The 19396-nt window shown below is 40.2% G+C and overlaps 2 protein-coding genes and 1 long non-coding RNA gene across 3 annotated transcripts in view; 2 read left to right on the forward strand and 1 right to left on the reverse strand.

Annotated features, from left to right (window-relative positions):
- ANXA4 (annexin A4) overlaps positions 1 to 10347 on the forward strand; it is a 33818-nt gene extending 23471 nt beyond the window's left edge. Inside the window, exons 8-12 of the mRNA XM_008588465.1 lie at positions 895 to 988; positions 3622 to 3717; positions 4285 to 4343; positions 5585 to 5707; positions 10024 to 10347. Of these exons, the coding sequence (XP_008586687.1) occupies positions 895 to 988; positions 3622 to 3717; positions 4285 to 4343; positions 5585 to 5707; positions 10024 to 10083 (432 nt within the window). The 3' untranslated portion in view covers positions 10084 to 10347. The remainder of the gene's footprint in view (positions 1 to 894; positions 989 to 3621; positions 3718 to 4284; positions 4344 to 5584; positions 5708 to 10023) is intronic.
- The window catches only part of LOC103603891, a 43666-nt gene extending 29509 nt beyond the window's left edge, over positions 1 to 14157 (reverse strand). The window contains exon 1 of the long non-coding RNA XR_551663.1: positions 13777 to 14157. This is a non-coding gene — a long non-coding RNA (uncharacterized LOC103603891). The remainder of the gene's footprint in view (positions 1 to 13776) is intronic.
- Positions 14158 to 14304: 147 nt separating this feature from the next.
- Positions 14305 to 19396, forward strand: part of LOC103603892 (germ cell-less protein-like 1) — a gene marked incomplete at its 3' end in the record, with an annotated part of 32628 nt that continues 27536 nt past the window's right edge. The window contains exon 1 of the mRNA XM_008588466.1: positions 14305 to 14766. Coding sequence (XP_008586688.1) covers positions 14507 to 14766 — 260 coding nt within the window. The remainder of the gene's footprint in view (positions 14767 to 19396) is intronic.

Raw genomic sequence — 19396 nt, forward strand, 5'->3', positions numbered from 1 at the left:
AAGGATTCCCTAGCTAGGCTTAGAGAAAGGCTAGAAAAGAGCAAAAAAGAATGCAAAGCTGGGGCCGGCCCGGTGGCGCACTGCTACAGTGCGCCGCTTGGGAGTGCGGTGGCGCTCCCGCCGAGGGTTCGGATCCCACATACAGACTGGCCGCTCACTGGCTGAGTGAGGTGCGGGCACAACACCGAGGGTTGCGATCCCGTTGCCGGTCCTGGTCCGGTACGGGCACGACACTGAGGGTTGCGATCCGTTGCCGGACATGAAAAAAATAAAATAAATAAATAATAATTTTATTTATTTATATTTTTGTTTTGTTTTTTCCTTTTTGTCTTTTTTCGTGACCGGCAATGGATCGCAACCCTCAGTGTCGTGCCCGTACCGGACCAGGACTGGCAACGGGATCGCAACCCTCGGTGTTGTGCCCGCACCTCACTCAGCCAGTGAGCGGCCAGTCTGTATGTGGGATCCGAACCCTCGGCGGGAGCGCCACCGCACTCCCAAGCGGCGCACTGTAGCAGTGCGCCACCGGGCTGGCCCATAAATAATAATTTTAATTAATGAAAATTTCAATAGCCACATGCGGTTAGTGGTAACTGTATGGGACAGCCCAGGTCTAGGGCATTCCTTTTAGCTCTTAAGATAGAACTATGTAGTCTGCATATAAGGAATTGCTGGTGTTTTCCTTGATTCCCAGGGAGGTACTGTAGGGTTCCATTAGTCTTATGCCTAAGGAAAAATTCTGAGTCAATTCCACTCACCACCACTACTACTTCTATCCCCATCACCAACAAAATAAAACTAAGCCAGCTCAGTTTGCTGAAGTTCTAGAAATATTTGCATTTGTCCTGGCACATTCTCTTTGGTGTTTTAAACTTGGGCTTTGTTTGGCTTCAGGACCTGTATGAGGCTGGAGAAAAGAAATGGGGGACAGATGAGGTGAAATTTCTATCTGTTCTCTGTTCTCGGAACCGAAATCATCTGTTACATGGTAAGGCACTTACCTCACTTCCCAAAGGAACTATTTGACATACAGTGAAAACTGTAGTGCCCATAATTAATCAGTAACCTTTTCCCTTTCACTTGGTACAGAAACTGATTGTACTGACCTATGTTAGGTTCTTACCTTAGAAATGTATGAATCCAATAATGTGCATGAGGGCTGATGTCTTAAAGGTTAATTATGAATAATTAGTAGATATACAACATATTCATAGAAGTTTAGCATTTGTTTCTAGGACACTGACCTTTATAGTCAGTCCCTTTAAAGCAGCCCCAAGACTTCCATTTTAATTTAGTTACTAAGAAAATAATTTTCAATAATCAGCAAGCAATAAAATAGAAATGTTGGTTGATATTTATTCCTGTTTAACATCTAAGCTGTAAAGCTAATAGAAGTGATTTCTTTAGAGATTATGTTGCATAAGATGAATAGTGGATAATTTCAAATTTTATTTCCTATGTGTAATGTTTCTAATTTGTTTCTAATAATTCTAACCTTTCTAATGTGCTTTTAACTTCTTTTGGGGAAAGATACACAACTATAGAATATTTGTTTTTAGGTTTATATTATTCTTGTTAACAGCAATAAGGATTTAACAAGATATTTCATCTTTAATATAAGCTTTTTAGGTGTTTATGTACATCATAACTTTATAAACCCACCATGACCTTATAATCACATATACAATTTACAAAGCTTGTGGGAAATTTGAGAATGAGTTTGCTAAACTGAAAACATAAACAAAGTAATTGAAAAATACAACACATTTTGAAATTGTAATTATTTCAGATATTACATAGTGACAAAAAAATAGGTGATTACTCCTGTGAATAAGTGTCATGGGCTACCATGAGATGCACCAACTTTTGACTCAGCTCCTTATTTCACTGACTTCCCTTTCCCGATTACAAATACGGTATATAACACAAATCTCCCCCTGCTGGTATTTTCCGAGAACTGCAGGTCCTCAGAAGCCGATTTAGTGCATAAAAGTACGGAAATACGTTTGTTGAAATTTTCACTCCTGGGCACAAGTCAATAATTGGGCAGTTATAAAATATCTGCTTGTAAGCCACTGGGAGAAAATATTTTAAGCACTATTTGGATGAAGAAAACTTCATAATTTTCTTACCAACCAACAATAATGGTGAGGGTTCACAATAACTAAGGTTTCGTTAGTGATTTTCTATCTTCTAGGGCAGTGCTAAGCAAATTATAAACATTGTTTCGCAGCATCCTAATGGAGTAGTCATCATTTTCCCTATTTTACAGTGGAGAAGACTGAGGCTTAGAAAGTGTGTCAATTAGATTCTTTGATTCCAAGAAACATACGCTGACTCCAACTTAAGTAAGAAGAGAGGAAATGGAAAATACTGCTGGCTCACAGAATTGAAGGAGAGCTAAACTTCAGGAAGAACAGAAATCAAAGCAGTTTTGGGGATCTCAGTAGAAGGGAGTCATGGATTTTATTTCTAAGGCAGAGTTTCTGAAGTCTCTATTAAAAATGCTGATTCCTAAATCCCTACTTCAGACTGGCTGAATTAGAATCTCTGGGAATGACACCCAGGAAGTTTAACAGGTTTCCCAAGTGATTCTTATGTTTTTTGAGGGTAAAGATGACTCAGTGCTTTTGGCCATCCCCATGGTTTGCTCAATTAAAAACTTCCAGAAGGAAAAAAAATTCCCAGGAGGATAAGTCTGATGGGTACTGACTGGGTGAACTTATTTGATAGAGGTTATGTAAGAGGGTACTGCAAAAGATTTGTGAAAACATAGAATTAAAGACAATACAGTCTTTCCATGAACTTTTTGAAGTACCCTCATATGTTGTTTGGTTATATATGGTGTTGGGTATGGGTGTCCCTTGATTGACAGCCCTGTGAAAATCAGATTGATGGGGAAGGGTGAGACAGTACCCCAAAGAAGGCAATGCTAAGAAGATAAACGGGCTGGCTGGTTAGCTCACTTGGTTAGAATGTGGTGCTGATAAACACCAAGTTCAGGGGTTCGGATCCCTTACTGGCCAGCCACCAAAAAAAAAAAGATAAAGCAGATATCTGCCCTAAGAAGGCTCCAGAAGGAGACAGCAAGAGAGGAAAACATATCCATCACATTCAAAAATAGTTGGCAAAAAAGCAAAAAAATTTAATTATGTTAAAGTCTATTAAAAGATGCAACCGGCTGTTATCAAATGTGACTCAGTTTTGAAGAGGTTGAATTGCTCTAGTTTTGATGACCCAAAAAGACACGAACACACAGGTGATTGCCAAAGTCAAAATTACAAAAAGACACATTGTGCTTATTAAGGAAACTATGAAAAAAGAAAGCAAATGTCTTCAGAGAGCATCTCCATTTTATTTGTGAGGAAACAGGATCCCGGATAAGGGAAAGGACTTGTCTGATGTCCTCCAAGAATCACAGTATTCCTTCCTCCTCAACTTGGGCTCATTCCACGGTACTATATCCTTTCTGGGTTCTCATCCACATTGCTAATTAGTTTCCTCTTGAGATAAGCCAAAGAATAAATAGTGTAGACTAGTTAAAAGATGCTCAATCTCTCCATAAATTTTAGTGTCCTCTATTCTTTGTTATTGATGGTGCCATTTTGTTATTATTTGCAGTGTTTGATGAATACAAAAGGATATCACAGAAGGACATTGAACAGAGTATTAAATCAGAAACATCTGGTAGCTTTGAAGATGCTCTGCTGGCTATAGGTAAGCTGGGAGCGGGTGGGGAGTGGGGAAACAAATGTCTGTAAACTTTTGTCCTTGTTCATGGGGCTATAGAATTTTTTTTTTTCCAGAAACAAAAGTTGTTTAAATCACTCATAGTGTGTTCCAGAATTTTAAACAAGAAATGTACAACCTGATTTCTATTTTGCCACATGGTTTATATATTTTATATCTTCTGTGCCTTCATATCTCATTATATGGGAAAAGATAATACTATACTAGCTGCATCTTGCAATTCTGTGAATGGTTAGAACTAGTAACTGTCTCATATGGTAGAGAGAGTAATCGTCATTTTGAAACTATATGCTGCTTTGCTTTGATGGCCATTATTAATTACTTCTTCAGGAACTTGATAGATTGAGGGTACTTTTCTGTGAAAATGCCCAGAGCACAGCCCGTGTTCATGAAACATTGTTTGGCTAAAATTTATATGGCAAAGCAATCAAAAGCTATGACTTGATACCTTGCAGAAACAGAGGGGACAACTGTCACTTTTCTTTCCTCATAGGTCTTATCTGTAATCTTTTCTTTTTTTTTTTCTCTTGACAGTAAAGTGCATGAGGAACAAACCTGCATATTTTGCTGAAAGGCTTTATAAATCTATGAAGGTAAACAGCCTCCTTTTTAGCATTTGAATGACTTTGGCATACCTCACGTCCATCTTCTTAGTCTTACTTATATCCCCCACCCAAATTTCAGGCTGAAATATCCAAATCAATTCACCAAATTGGATGATGAAGCACTCAGCTGAGTGCCTGCTAGTAATAATACTCGGTGATATTTACTGAATGCTTATGATGTGTGGATCGCCGTTCTTAAATGCTTTATAGGTATAGATTAATTATATCCCCACAACCACTCTATGGGGCAGGTACTATTATTAACCCATTTTACAGATGAGGAAAGTAAGGCACAGAGAGGATATGCAGTTTACGCAGGGTCCTCAGTAATGGAGCAAGGATCTAAACACTATGGTCTAGCTCCAGAACCCATACTTCTAACCCTGCATGGTCTTCTATGCAAGCACCTGTGCTGAGAACCATGAGAGGTGCAGGAAAGATCAAAATGCAGTCCTTGCTTTCAAAGAACGTTTAGCCTTGTGGGGAAGGCAGGTATGTGCAAAACACCAGTAATAACAAGATAGAATGTAAGACAGTAGTTGAGGACCCAACACAGAGGAAAGCGTTTTTTTTTTTTTTCCAATATTTGTTTTTTGGGAGGTGGATCCAAAAACAATATATAAAGTAGTTGGTATATTTGAGCAGGACCTTCAAGAAAGTTTTACATTGGAGGATTTTACATGGTGAGAGGGAGGGATGAAAAGGCTGGGAAGGAGAGGATGACATTCCAGGGGGAGGAATTGTGGGTGAGGCAAGTAGGCTGGACAGCACAGGTAATGTCTGTAGAAAGGCAGAGGGAGGTGTCCTCTGGTCAGAACAGAGTGCTAGGGTCCGGCCCTGTGGCTCACTCTGGAGAGTGCGGCGCTGGTAGCACCGAGGCTTCAGGTTCAGATCCTATATAGGGATGGCCGGTGCACTCACTGGCTGAGCAGTGCACTCACTGGCTGAGCGTGGTGCAGACAACACCTTGCCGAGGGTTGTGATCCCCTTACTGGTCAAAAACAAAACAAAACAAACAAACAAAAAAGAACATGAAGTGCTAGAAAGTAAGTTGTGGAGAGCCTTGAATACCATGGTAAGGAGTGAGGCTATTCCTCAGGCCTCTAGGGTTGTGGAGCAAAGGACATCATCAGGAAAGTCAGCCTAGTCTTGCCTTGATTGGCTGAAGAAGAGGACTATCTGAAAAGCAGTGAGGCTTTCATATGCAGGAATCTTGTTTTCTTCCTTAGGGCTTGGGCACAGATGATAACACCCTCATCAGAGTGATGGTTTCTCGAGCAGAGATTGACATGCTAGACATCCGGGCAAACTTTAAGAGGCTCTATGGAAAGTCTCTGTACTCTTTCATCAAGGTAGGTCACAGCAGCCTTGGCCCAGGGGAAGGCACTAATGAATGGATGGGGCTCTGACCTGGCATTTAGTACTTCTTGTCGCCTCCTTCCTGGCGTACATCATTCCCTTTAATGATGGTACTCTACCGCAGAAACTTCCAGTCTTTCTCCTTTCACACATACATTTCAACCTTTACCAGGTTAGAAGCTGGAAATACTTGCCTTTTAAATACAGTAATTATTTCATTTTGATCCTAGACAGGGATTACACTTTAATGAATACTTTTAAGAGCACAATTTCCATGTCTACCTAATTATGGTAAAAGATAAATAACCAAATCCAGAATCCTATGCAGGGCCAGCTGAGAGGTCTGCTGGAAATATGGGAAAGCATTTTTATTATTCCGGATTGCTGTTCTTTCCCTGGCGCCAGACTCCTAGCAGTCCTAAGATGGCATGGGAGTGATAAGAAATGATTCATATCCCTCAAAACCCTCATGATTGGGATTTTGCCTCTTAAGGAAGCCAAAAGAATCTCACAAACATGAAGCTGAGACCAGTTCCCCTAGAAGCTGTGGTTACCTACACAACAAACTTCATATCAGGATTTGATCTGTGAATTAAATATTCTGAAGCCTAGGTGTAACTATTAGGTGATTTGAGCTGCAGATTTTGTTACTATGTCTGCAAGGCATTGGACCTTGTTTCTATTTCTGTACAGGCTATGAGGTAACACTGTTTTGTACAGATGAAATAAGCTAGCTGTAAGTGAAATATTTTCAAGATTTGAGGATGATCATAAATGAAGTTATGGGAAAATATACTGTATTTGTAACATATTAATTTAGGGTTAATATCCCTATATTAAGAGCTTCTACAAATCACTAAGAAAAAAAGAGAAACACCCAAAAAGAAAACTGGACAAAAGGATATTAAACATTCATTTCATGGGCCGGCCCGTGGCTCACTCGGTAGAGCGTGGTGCTAATAACACCAAGGCCACGGGTTCGGATCCCATATAGGGATGGCCGGTTAGCTCACTGGGTGAGCGTGGTGCTGACAACACCAAGTCAAGGGTTAAGATCCCCTTACCGGTCATCTTTAAAAACAAACAAAACAAACAAACAAACAAAAAAAAAAAACATTCATTTCATGAAAGATGAAATAAACACTATAATTAATACTATATATAGAAATATAGTATATATATAAATACTATATAGAGAGATATATAGTAATATACTATATAGAGAGATATATAGTAGTATACTGTATATAAATACTATATAGAGAAAATGTTTAATCTCACTAATAGTCAGTGAATTGCAAATAAAAACAAATCATTTTGCACCTAAAACCTTAACAGAGTTTAAAGAGATCATAACCAGCACTGGAAAGGGCTTGGAGAAAACTCACTGTCTTATATTATGGAGAGACTATAAACTGGTATAACTTTTATCCTGTTAAGAGCTTACAATCCAGAAGATATAAAACTCAACAACAAAAAGACATCTCAATTAAAAAATAGGCAAAGGACTTGAATATATTTCTCCAAAGAAGATATACAAATGGCCAATAAGCACATGAAAAGATGCACAGCATCATTAATCATTAGGGAAATGCAAATCAAAACCAGAATGATATACCATTTCACACCTACTAGGATGGCTATAATTTAAAAAGAAAAAACAACAACCAAAAAACAAATGAAAGTCATCACCACCACCCCCTACCCAGGAAATAACAAATGTTGGTGAGGATGTGGAGAAATTGTAAGCCTCATGCATCAGTGGTGGGAATGTAAATGATGCAGCCACTGTGGAAAACAGTTTGGCGCTACCTCAAAAAGTTTAACATAGATTTACCATATGACCTAGCAATTCCAATTCCAGGTATGTACTCAAAAGAAATGAAAATAAGGACTCAAATAGATTCTTGTACACCATTGTAAACATTATTCACAATAGGCAAAAAGTGGAAACAACCCAAGTATCCACCAACTGATGAATCAAAATGTGGTATATATAAATACATAAAAAGGATTGACATTTTGGATACACAGATGAAACCTGAGAACATACTAAGTGAAATAAACCGGACACAAAAGGACAAATATTATATGGTTCCACTTACATGAAATATGTAGAATAGGTAAATTCATAGAGACAGAAAGTAGATTACGGCTTACCAGGGGCTGGGAGGGGGCAGGTAGGAACAGGAATTTATTGCTTAGTGAGTACAGAGTTTCTGTTTGGAATGATGAAAGAGTTTTGGAAATAAATAGTGACTATGGCTGCACAACAATGCGAATGTAATTAATGCCATTGAATTATGTGCTTAAAAATGATTAAATGACAATTTTTATATTTTATATATATTTTTTACCAGAGTGAGAAAAGTCATGAAAGAATTTGGGGTTTTTTTTTTTTTTGTCATGAAAGAATTTGAATAAAATTGTTTAATGAAATGTGCAAAAGTGCACTAAATATTATATTTTCATAGTAGCATTATTTATAGTATTTGCATTATTTTATATTATAAAAAATAAGTTATAATAATAAAAAAACTCTCAAGCTTGGTAAAAATATAAAATCTAACTTCATGCTGTTTATAAGGAACAATTAAAATACAATAACATGTAAAAAGCTTAAAGAAAAAGGCCAGGGAAAGAACATTCGACAGATGCAAAAAAGAAAGCAGGTATTATACTATCAGTAAAAAGAAGAATATAAGGAGAAAAAACATTAAATAGGAGAAAGTGGATCACTTTATATTGACAAAGGCAACAGTTCATGACGAGTAAATTGTCATGAAACTTTAGGTGCTAAACCATATTGCATTCAAATATATAAATAAGAAATTTGAGGCTTCAGAAGAGGACATGGAGGGAAATACTATACTAGTGAGAGACTTTAACACATCCTTATTCTTTGGCAGGTCAGTGAGGCAAAGAATAAACAAGGTTTGATTTTAAGATTAAGATTGATTTTAACAGATGTTTCTTAAAATTTGAACCCTATAGACAGATATTCTATCTTGTCTAATGCTCATGAAGAACTAAGAAAAATTTTGATCTATTATTAGACCATAAAAATTTCTGTGTAGATATTATAGAATGTTTCTGGATGACTATTTTGCAACCCATATCAAAAGGCTTAAGAAAACACATGGTCAGGGCCGGCCCGGTGGCGCACTGGGTAAGTGCGCCGCTTGGGAAGCGCGGCGGTGCTCCCGCCCGAGGGTTCGGATCCCACATACAGACCGGTTCCCGCTCACTGGCTGAGCGAGGCGCGGGGGCGACGCCGAGGGTTGCGATCCCGTTGCCGGTCCCCGGTCCGGTGCGGGGGCGACACTGGGGGTTGCGATCCGTTGCCGGACACGGAAAAAGACAAAAGACAAAAAAAAAAAAAAAAGAAAAAAGAAAACACATGGTCATTAATCCAGTAATTCCCATTTTATGAAAATGTATCCAGGATAAGCCATTCAGAAAATGCACAATAATTTAACTGCAGTATGCTTATTGCAGAAGTATTTATAATACAGAAAAATTGGAAACAACATAAATATCCAACAATGGGGAGGGGGAGGGTGTGATCAAATATATTATTTTACCTATGTACAGTGGAATAGTCTGTAACCATTAAATAATGTTGTAAATGAATATTTAATAAAATAGGGAAATATTCAGGTTATATTGTTAAGTGAAAAAGCAGAACACAGGGGCCGGCCCGGTGGCGCACTGCTACAGTGTGCTGCTTGGGAGCGCAGCGGTGCTCCCGCCAAGGGTTCAGATCCCACATACAGACCGGTTCCCGCTCACTGGCTGAGCGAGGTGCGGGCGCGACACCGAGGGTTGCGATCCCATTGCCGGTCCCGGTCCCGGTCCGGTACGGGCGCGACACTGAGGGTTGCGATCCGTTGCCGGACACGAAAAAAAAAAAAAGAAGACAAAAAAAAAGCAGAACATAGAATACTGCAGTCCCATAACATTCGTCGGTATCTACATGCATAAAAAAAAAAAAGACTGGAAGGATATGCCCACACCAAAATGTTAAGAATAGTAATTTCTAGATGGTAGAATTATGAGTGATTTTTACATTCTTTTATCTGTTTTCTACACTAGACAAGTATTACTTTTGTAATAAAAAATGACAAAAAAAAAATGTTTTAAGAGCCGAGAAAAATCTAGACAACTTGAAAAAGTCAACTTAGATGACTGAACTGTGTATTCCATTTTAAAACCCACTTATCTGACTTGCTTCACTTCTCCCCAGGGCGACACATCCGGAGACTACAGGAAGGTGCTGCTCGTGTAACTTTGCTTCACTTCTCCCCAGGGCGACACATCCGGAGACTACAGGAAGGTGCTGCTCGTTCTCTGTGGAGGAGATGACTAAACTAAAATCCCAGAAGGACGGGAGGATTCTCAATACTTTGAATTTGTTTTTAACTTCATTTTTCCCCACTCTATTAGAATTATCTCAGAATGCTTATTTCCAATTAAAACGCCTACAGTTGCCTCCTAGGATATAGACAGTCTGTATTATTATTCATGTATAATTAGTTATTATGATGCTTTAAAGTTGTACTTGCATTTCAAAATTTATAAAACCTAAATGGAGATTTAAAATTAGAAATAAAAACGTGCTCCATGTTTTTAACAGATTACTTCCTCATTTGTGTTTCACAGAAATTGAATATATTACATTATTTCATATTTTCTTTCCAGTGAAAAACTTTTTAAATGCAAGACTGGAAGACTGTTCCAAAATCACTTTATTCCCTAATCTTATTTTTAGAGTGGCTAGTAATTTCTTCATTTGAAAGTGTGAGCATCCAGTTACTAAGAATATCCATCTCAGTGAAAAACTTTTTAAATGCAAGACTGGAAGACTGTTCCAAAATCACTTTATTCCCTAATCTTATTTTTAAAAATAGAGTGGCTAGTAATTTCTTCATTTGAAAGTGTGAGCATCCAGTTACTAAGAATATCCATCCAGTTTTCTGTTTCACGTAGTCATAGATTGAAAGCATCCACAAATCTCTTTTTTTAGGATTTATCTATAGCATTAGTTGATCTCTATTAAGTTTGGCATGGGAGACTTCATCACGTCTACGTTGAGATCACTTTCTCCTGGTTGAAGTATACCAAAACTATTAATTTATTCAGACAAACTAAATTCTAAGTCTGGTTATATAGATCATATTCATCTAGTTACCAAACATAAATGCTGAACATTCCACAATATTATGGTTAATGTCTTAATCCAGCTTGAAAGTAAATGGAAAAAAAATTAAGCTTTGAACTAGGTATTCTGGTAATGGTGTAATAATGCTCTGAATTTAGTTTGGCTTCAAGAAAACTTTTGTGCTAAAAATAATTTTTTAAATCTTTTTTGGTTTTGTGATTTGCAGTAATTTATGTTTGCAATGTGCCTTTCAACTTTATAATCATTCTGAAGGTGTACTTGGATTTAATTAGAAAGTTTTGTATACAACATGGAAAAATAATTTTAATAAAAAATGTTATCTTTAAAATGAAGTATATTCTTTCTCTGATTGACTTTTTCCACTTCTGAGTTTTTTCATCCTGGATCCTGAAAGGAGTTATTTTTGAAGGATTTGTGTTAACTCAGTTTCTAGTAGGAATTACAACATTAAAAAAAATAACAAATTTAGTCTTATGTTTTTGCCTACTGCTATAAAACTAATGTTCACATATGCCAAACACTACTCAATGAGATAAAGTAATGTATGAACCTACTCTCTGGAATTAGTGATGCTCTCTGTTCTACTAAGTAGAGCTTTATATTAAATGTTATAAATGTATAAAGAACATTATATTCTTATTATAATAAGAATACTTGCCTTCTATGTTCATTCTATATCTCTTGTATTTTGGTGGGTGAAATAATAAGGATTTGTTTTTCAGTTTAGTGTTACTTGTTTATTATACATGCTAGAGCTATTGCTGAAAGCTACTTAGGTGATACTTTCTCATTCCAGTTAATTATAGGAAATAATACTGCCACTTCAGTACTTACCCAGAAGACCACGGAATCTCCAAATCAACTTTTATTTGGCTTTGGAAGCACTGTGAATTTTTTGTTAGAAGTTTTATCTTTAGGCAATATATAGCTCAGCCCAAGTTTTAAAACAAATTGCAGTTATTGAGCAGAAGCTTTCTAGAAGGCAAGATAAAGCCACCCAAAAGTTTGTTTGTTATATTGAGCAAGCAGGACTTTGAGATATAACTATGAAGCAACTTTGTTTTTCCTTCCCAGTGTCTATTTACATTTATTCAAGTAAGCCTAATTCTTCTCCTGTCTTTAGAGGTAAATTCAGATTGAGGATAGAGTCATGACTTTGCTGCTCACTATCAGGTTTTAAGAAGTCCTATTGTGTAGTTCCATAAGGTCATAAACCAATGTCATTCCAGTAATTAATATATCCAGTCAGAATTCCAAAACTGATTTACAGTTGAGGCTTCTTTTCTCATTCAGCTCTGGCCTATTGCCAGTAGGAAGGAAGCTGGCTTTTGGGGAAGAAGGGATGATGGGCTTCTCTTCTTTCTCCACCGAGGCTTCCTTCCATACTCTCCCATCACCACCCTAACTTGCCTGTGTTGTAGCAGCAGGGAGAAGAATACAAAGGGGGACAGGGAAGTTCTTATATGACTTATTGCTGTGGTGGTAGAGGATAAGCCCTGTGTAACCTTGGCAGTGGTGTAAAGCTGATTCTTGTGGGTTCCTTTGTTAACTGCAACACCAGAGAACTCACCTGTGAGTTCTTTTTTTTTTTTTTTCCTTTTTGTCTTTTTTCGTGACCGGCAACGGATCGCAACCCTCGGTGTTGCGCCCGCACCACGCTTGAGCTGCCGGTCTGTATGTGGGATCCGAACCCTTGGCGGGAGCGCCGCCACGCTCCCAAGCGGCGCACTGTAGCAGTGCGCCACCGGGCCGGCCCCAACACCTGTGAGTTCTTAAGAAAGGCAAATATGGTTTTCCTTTTTCGACCTCTAGGAATTTGGTGTTACCTTTAGGTTCTCTGTGCTGACTTCTATTTGCCCTTCCACTCAAGCCACTGGGACAGGATCTAAAATGATGCCATGCTGGTTATCTGATGGTTGTGCACATCTGCTCCGTGGGAAATACCTGCACATCCTTTGTGCTGACAAATTCTGTGCATGCAAGCTGATCCCCTTGCAGCCATCATTCTCTGCTTCCCACCTCCACCCCAAGCTGCCTCAACTAGCTTCTCTCAGTTCAGATTTCTCAGTCATGAATCAGACACCAGTCCACTAGGGCCCTCAAACTGCATATACTGCAGATGGGAGGAAAAATTGGTGCATTGATGCAATGAATTCACACAGCAATTTAGCAATAGCTAATAAAGTTGAAAACTTCCCAGCAAATCCACTTCTGAGGATTTGCTTGGTGAAACTCTTGCTCATGATGTTCATTATTGCTCTGTAAGAGCACTGAAGTGGGAATAACCTTATTCCCTCACTAAGGGAATGGATAAACAAATTATAGGTCAACCAGTTTTCAGCAGTGAAAATTAACTACAGATTAATTGGATAAATCTCATAATTTTGAGAGAGGGGAAAGGCATAGAATGATAGGTATGGTATGATTCCATTTAATCATATGTCTAAATGTGCAAAACATTTTACGGTGTGCGTATAAGGACATACATGGGAATAATGATGCACAACATTCTTAGTATAGTGATCACCACTGGAGAGAGAAATACAATGAAATAGAGTACAGGTGGCTTCTGCGTGTCTGTACTGTTCTATTTAAACAGAATGAATCATCAACTACAATATTTTTTTTTTTCAATAAGCTGGGGCGGGGGGAATAAGTCTAACCAAGTATGATAAAATTTCAAGCTAGTGGTGGGTCCACAGGTGTTTATAGTACACTATTTGAAATATTGCATTATAAATATTTTCCTTAAAAAATAGCAGAAGAGAGCCAGGGAGTGAAAGCTGGCTGTCCGGAGCTCATAACAAGGGCTGCTACTCCAGGCAGACATCTGTAAATTTTGCTAAGGCCTCCTGAAGGCACTTTAAGCCTTGACCCTACCTTACTCAGACGTCCTATTGTCCCTGGGAGAAAAGGAGTGCAGGGAACGTTCGCAATAACCCAGTGGGTTCCTTTCACGTCTGCAGCAGGGGAGGGTTGATGTTGAGGAAACCCGGGCGTTCCGTATAGCTCCTCATTCTAGGTCCTCCTCTCAGAGGAAGCCATGCCGCAAGGCCGCAGGGCGGACCCTCAGACGCATTGAGCTCCTTCAAGAATGAGCCCAAATAGCGTCGTGTTTTTGACCCTTACCTAGCACAGGGCCCAGAAAGCATCTGAAGCTCAAGAATCTTTGCAGCAAGAATGAATGACCTGGAATGCCAAGTCCTGCCAATACCAAGGGGTGCGTAAGCCACCGCTAAAAACTAGGACTGCCTCACAAATCAGATTGGTATGAGATCCAGGATCCGGTCGCACACGCGCGCCACGTTCTGCGCAGGCTCCACCCGCCGCGCACGCCCGCCTTTCCCCGCCCCTTCCGGAGGCTCGCCGCGCGCATGCGCCCTCCGGCCCGTGCTTTGTTGCGAAAGGGAGTGAGGTTCTGCGGTCTTGAAGAGCCGCGCGAAGGATGGAGGCGGTAGCGTCCGCTGAAACGGTTGGGGCTGCGCGTGAGAAGGTGGCCGTGTAGGCATCTGGGCTGGGAGGAGGCCGACGGCGGCCGGACCATGGAGGGAGATCCTCTCCTTTGGGCTCCCTGAAGTGCGCTCCCTGAAGTCCCGGGGAGCCGTGGCCCATGGGCTCGCTGAGCAGCCGAGTGCTGCGCCAGCTGGGGCGAGCCCGAGCTCAGCAGGAGCCGGGTTCCGGGGCTGTGGGCTCGGCGCAAAGGCCTGAGCCTGGCGGCAATGCGGCCGGACACGGCTTCTGTTACTGCCCGGACAGCTGCAAGCGCAAGCGGAGCAGCGGGGCCTACTGCTACTGTCGCCCCGACTCCGAGACGGACGAGGACGAGGAGGAAGGGGATGAGCAGCAGCGGCTCCTCAACTCCCCTCGAAGGTACGTGGGGGTACGCGCCCACGCCGACCGGCACCCGCACCTGTTGGGCCTTGGGATAAGCGCCCCGTGCGCTTGAGGGGTGCGGCGCTCCCCAGCCGGTGAAGCTCTGACGTGCCCTTGACTGGGTAAATGTGGGAGCCGGCCCGATGCAGGGCGGATGGGGAGCGCCTTGGGAGACGCCTGGTGTTGTGCATTATAATCACAGACGCTGTCAGGGTGTTGTTATAGCCCCAAGATGAGACTGAGAAGCGCTCTGGCTTGGCGTCTGGTTAAACCTTAGAGACGACCTACTGGCTGGCCTCTCCTGGTACGCCTTTGCCCTCTCTGAGTGGTAGTAACAGAAGTTGATTTGCACTCGGTTGCCTTAAATGATACAGAGACATAAATTTCGTCTCTGAGGTGGGCAGCCCTGTTGTCGCCCACTCAGTGGATGGGAAATAATTGCACATAGTTTTCCTTAACTGTAAAGGTCAAGTTTACTGATTGTGTACATTGATTCCTAACTAGAAACGAAGTCTTTAAAAATGTATAGTTGGAGTCGTTGGCCGTGGGTATATGTAAGGCTGTGCTACAGGTTGCTTAATTTTTTTTTTTTTTTTTGAGTTGAAAATCAGAATATTTACTTGTGAACTAGAATGAAGTTTCTAAGTAGAATATATTTTCACATAAAAATCTGGCTGTGTTTTTTTTAAAGGGCCACATAGATGTAATTTTTTAAATGAAACTTTAAAAAATGATTTATTGAAGAAAATTTTGTTACACAACTGTTAACATATTTATCGTAAAAAAATAGCATGGAAAAAACTTAACAGTTTGATTTATAAAATCTTTCATACAGTTTTATGTATGAATGTTTACATTTATTTACAAAAATGGACTTATTGTGAGTATTGTTCAGTTTTGGAGAGTCAATGTAGCATAGTTTTAAGAGCTCAAATTTTGAGTTCTTGTCTGTATTCTGCACTTAACAGCCTATTTTCCTCTTGTAAAATGGAGATAATAATACCTGCCTTATAGGTTTTGATAAATGTCCAATAATACCCACCTTATAAGGTTTGACAAATGTGAGAATGAACACAACACACAGTGCCTGGCACATAAGCACTCAGTAAATATGATGTCTCTTTGATGAATTGGTCCCTATATCATTCAAAATGTCCATCCCTCTCTATCCCTGGTAATATAGCCACTACTACTTTCTTTTTATAAGTGTTTGAATGGTATATCTTTTTTTGTCCTTTCACTTTTTTTTTTTTTTGGTGGTTGGCCAGTATGGGGTTCCGAACCCTTCACCTTTGTGTTATAACATGGAGCTCTAAGCAACTGAGCTTGTCCTTTCATTTTTTACCTGTCTCTGTCTTTATATTTAAAGCAGGTATCATGTAGACAGCAGATAGTTGGGACTTGCTTTTTAAAAAATCCAATAGGACAATCTCTGCCTTTTAATTAGTATTAAGACACTTATATTTAATGTAATTATTGAAATATATGTCAGGACCCATTTGAGAGAGAGATTACACACAGTAATTTGAACAGGAAAACTTTTTTTTTTATTTCAAAATTTAATTGTACATATTTGTGGGGTACAGTGTGTTGTTTTTAATAAATGCATATATTGTACAATGATTCACTTGGAGTAGATAGTATATTATCTATCATCTGAACATTTATCTTTGAGGTGATTATGGTCAAGATTCTCTTTTCTAGCTATTTAGAAATATACAATATGATATTGTTAGTTCTAGACAACCTAGATAAACATTATTAACAACAAAAAAAGGGAATTAACTATTAACTACTAAGGGCAAAACACTAAGGTATAGGGCCGGCCCCATGGCTCACTCAGGAGAGTGCAGTGCTGATAGCGCCGAGGCCGTGGGTTTGGATCCTATATAGGGATGGCCAGTGCGCTCACTGGCTAAGCGTGGTTGGGACAACACCGAGCTAAGGGTTGCATCCCTTACTGGTCCAAAAAAAAAAAAAGAAAAACCCACTAAGGTATAGAGATCTCTAAAAAAAAAATACAGAAATAGAAAATATAGTGAGTAGTCACTACCTTTAGGGCTGAGGCAGAACACCAAGTGAAGGAACAGATTTGGAATAGGGCTGCCCCTATCCAAGCTAAGATTTACTGGTCCAAAAAAAAAAAAAGAAAAACCCACTAAGGTATAGAGATCTCTAAAAAAAAATACAGAAATAGAAAATATAGTGAGTAGTCACTACTTTTAGGGCGGAGGCAGAACACCAAGTGAAGGAACAGATTTGGAATAGGGCTGCCCCTATCCAAGCTAAGATTCAGTGTTGTTGGAGGAGATGTGGCTGTAGCCCAGTGAATGATGGTAAAATTTGCAAAGGTATGGTGGACTGAAGCTGGCAAGCAGGAAACTGCCCAACTGGGATGCCAACAAAATTACGTAAAGGCTGTCTGGCCCACAAAACTGAAGATATTGTCTAGTTGTTTACAGAAAAAGTTTGCCAGTCCCTGAACTACACTGAGTGGACTGGAATGGAAAGTTTTTAAGTCAAACCTTTACTTAAAAAAGCATATCAGAATTTAGTATGTGTTATATTAGTGGAAGATGCCTGGCTTATTCTGTCCAGCACGGATGAAGGCTATAAGAAAATACTAAAGACCTGGGATTTTGTGTGTTGGCATTGATATACTTCCTGAGGTTGTCTGGTGTGTTCTCCCACTTCAAAAAATTACCTCATGAAACGCTTTAGCTTCTGGGTGCACCTTCCACCTCATACCTTTCAACAACCTCATGTTTTACTTCTACATTAACAAGACTTAAAACTCGCACTGTTCTGCAACCAGATCTTGAGTGTTTTGTCCTTAGATTGTCTCTAAATTGAAAACCAGTTAATAATATTTGTTGTTATAGCTACATAGATATTGTTCACTGCAGAGTCAAGTAGTGTGCTAGGATTATAAGTCATATTGCACAGGTTCAATGTCACAAACCCTTTTTGTTCAAAGGGAGAAATTTTCTAACCTAATAATTAAATGGAATCTTTTTCTTACATTCCACCAAGTGCTTAAAGTTGGGCTCTGTTTTGTTTGTTTGTTTGTTTTTGTATCTTATTTAGACAATGCCTTTTTGTATTGCTTTTTTATTTTCCTAGAGTTTCCAACTGGCCCCCCCATGTTGACAAAAGAGTAATATTCCTTTATCATATCTTAAGGTTTTTCTATCCTTTCAAGCACACTTGCATGGAATCCTTTTCCACTAGACCCTAGACCTCCTTCCTGGGACCCTTTATCCTCCTGTTCCAATCTGGATCAGTCTGCTCTTAACTCTGGGACTTAACTTTTACCCCATCTCTAAGATTGGATCCACTGTTTTCTGTAGCCTGTACCTTTTTCTTTCTCATTTAGGGAACTACATCCTAAGAAAGGGTGGGAAAGGGGGCACTTTTTGCATATTTAAATATAAATTTATTTTTTAATTTTTATTGAATCATAATTGATTATACATATTTTTGGAGTTCAATGTTGACATATGTTCATCAAATCAATGTTACTAGTATATATATTGTTACAAATTGTACTTATTCTTTATGCCCCATGTCCAATCTCTCCCAATCCCCCTCTCCCTCCCCCCTCCCTCCACTGATAATGCTACATTTCTTCTCTCCCTCTGAAAGAATAATGTTTACTCTGTTGATTTGTTGCCTAGATGATCTGTCCAATGCTGAGAGGTATGTTCAGTTCCCCCAATATTATCATAGAGCATATGCTTCTTCTGTTACTCTGGAGTGGGCTTTGTGCAGAGAGACATCCTCTTCTTTACTTTGGTCTCTGATGGTGACTCTACTTGTGTCGATGCACTCCAGTGGCTGGCAGACCATCTGCATGGCAGTTGTGACGTCTAGACACTTTCGCGGCAGCCATGGTTACTGTGGTGGCTGTGGTGAGCCACCCACCTGGAGGTGATGTTTTTGGCATGCTCCTTGGCACTGGCGGTGTGCCTGATTGGGGGGGGGGTCCGGTCCCTGGCTTGATGCCTCAGGACCCCAGTCAGGCCCCAAGGCACTGGCATTGTGCCTGCTTGAGGGGGGGGGTCCTGTCCCCAGATCCATGCCTCAGGTCCCCTGGTGGGCCCTGAGGCACTGGTGTTGTGCCTGGGGCAGAACTAATTTTTTGTCTTTTGCTTACTCCTAAAATGGGGGAACTTCCTGTGGGCACCAGTACTTCAGCTGTGTAATTGAACTAAATTGCTGCTTAGCTGCTGTTTCCCTAAGGAAGGCTTTTTGTGCAGCACAGGGTTTAATGGTTGACCTTATAGGTACTTCTGGCTTTTCAGAGACCTGGCGCACTTCGGTTGTGTAGAAACTCTGATCTGGGCATGAGTCTTTTCATCAAACTGCACCCCATGCAATTCGATTTTCCTGACCAGTCTCCTCTGAGTGGTCCTGCACTGATTGGGGGGTGGATGGCTGTCCTTGCTGTGTCCCAGAGTTCTCCCAGTTGGCCAGTCTCCCCCACTGCCTGTGCTACAAACACTTTCCATGGGATGGGCCATGTGCCAGTCCCTTGCAATGACTCACCGGCCTCTGAATGGCTCCTTTTTTTACAGTTGTTGTAGCTCCTCGCTCCTGTGTGGGCCCACGGGAACCCTATTAGTGG

Source organism: Galeopterus variegatus, unplaced genomic scaffold (assembly GCF_000696425.1).
Source record: "Galeopterus variegatus unplaced genomic scaffold, G_variegatus-3.0.2 Scaffold4853, whole genome shotgun sequence".
Classification (NCBI taxonomy): Eukaryota; Metazoa; Chordata; class Mammalia; order Dermoptera; family Cynocephalidae; genus Galeopterus; species Galeopterus variegatus.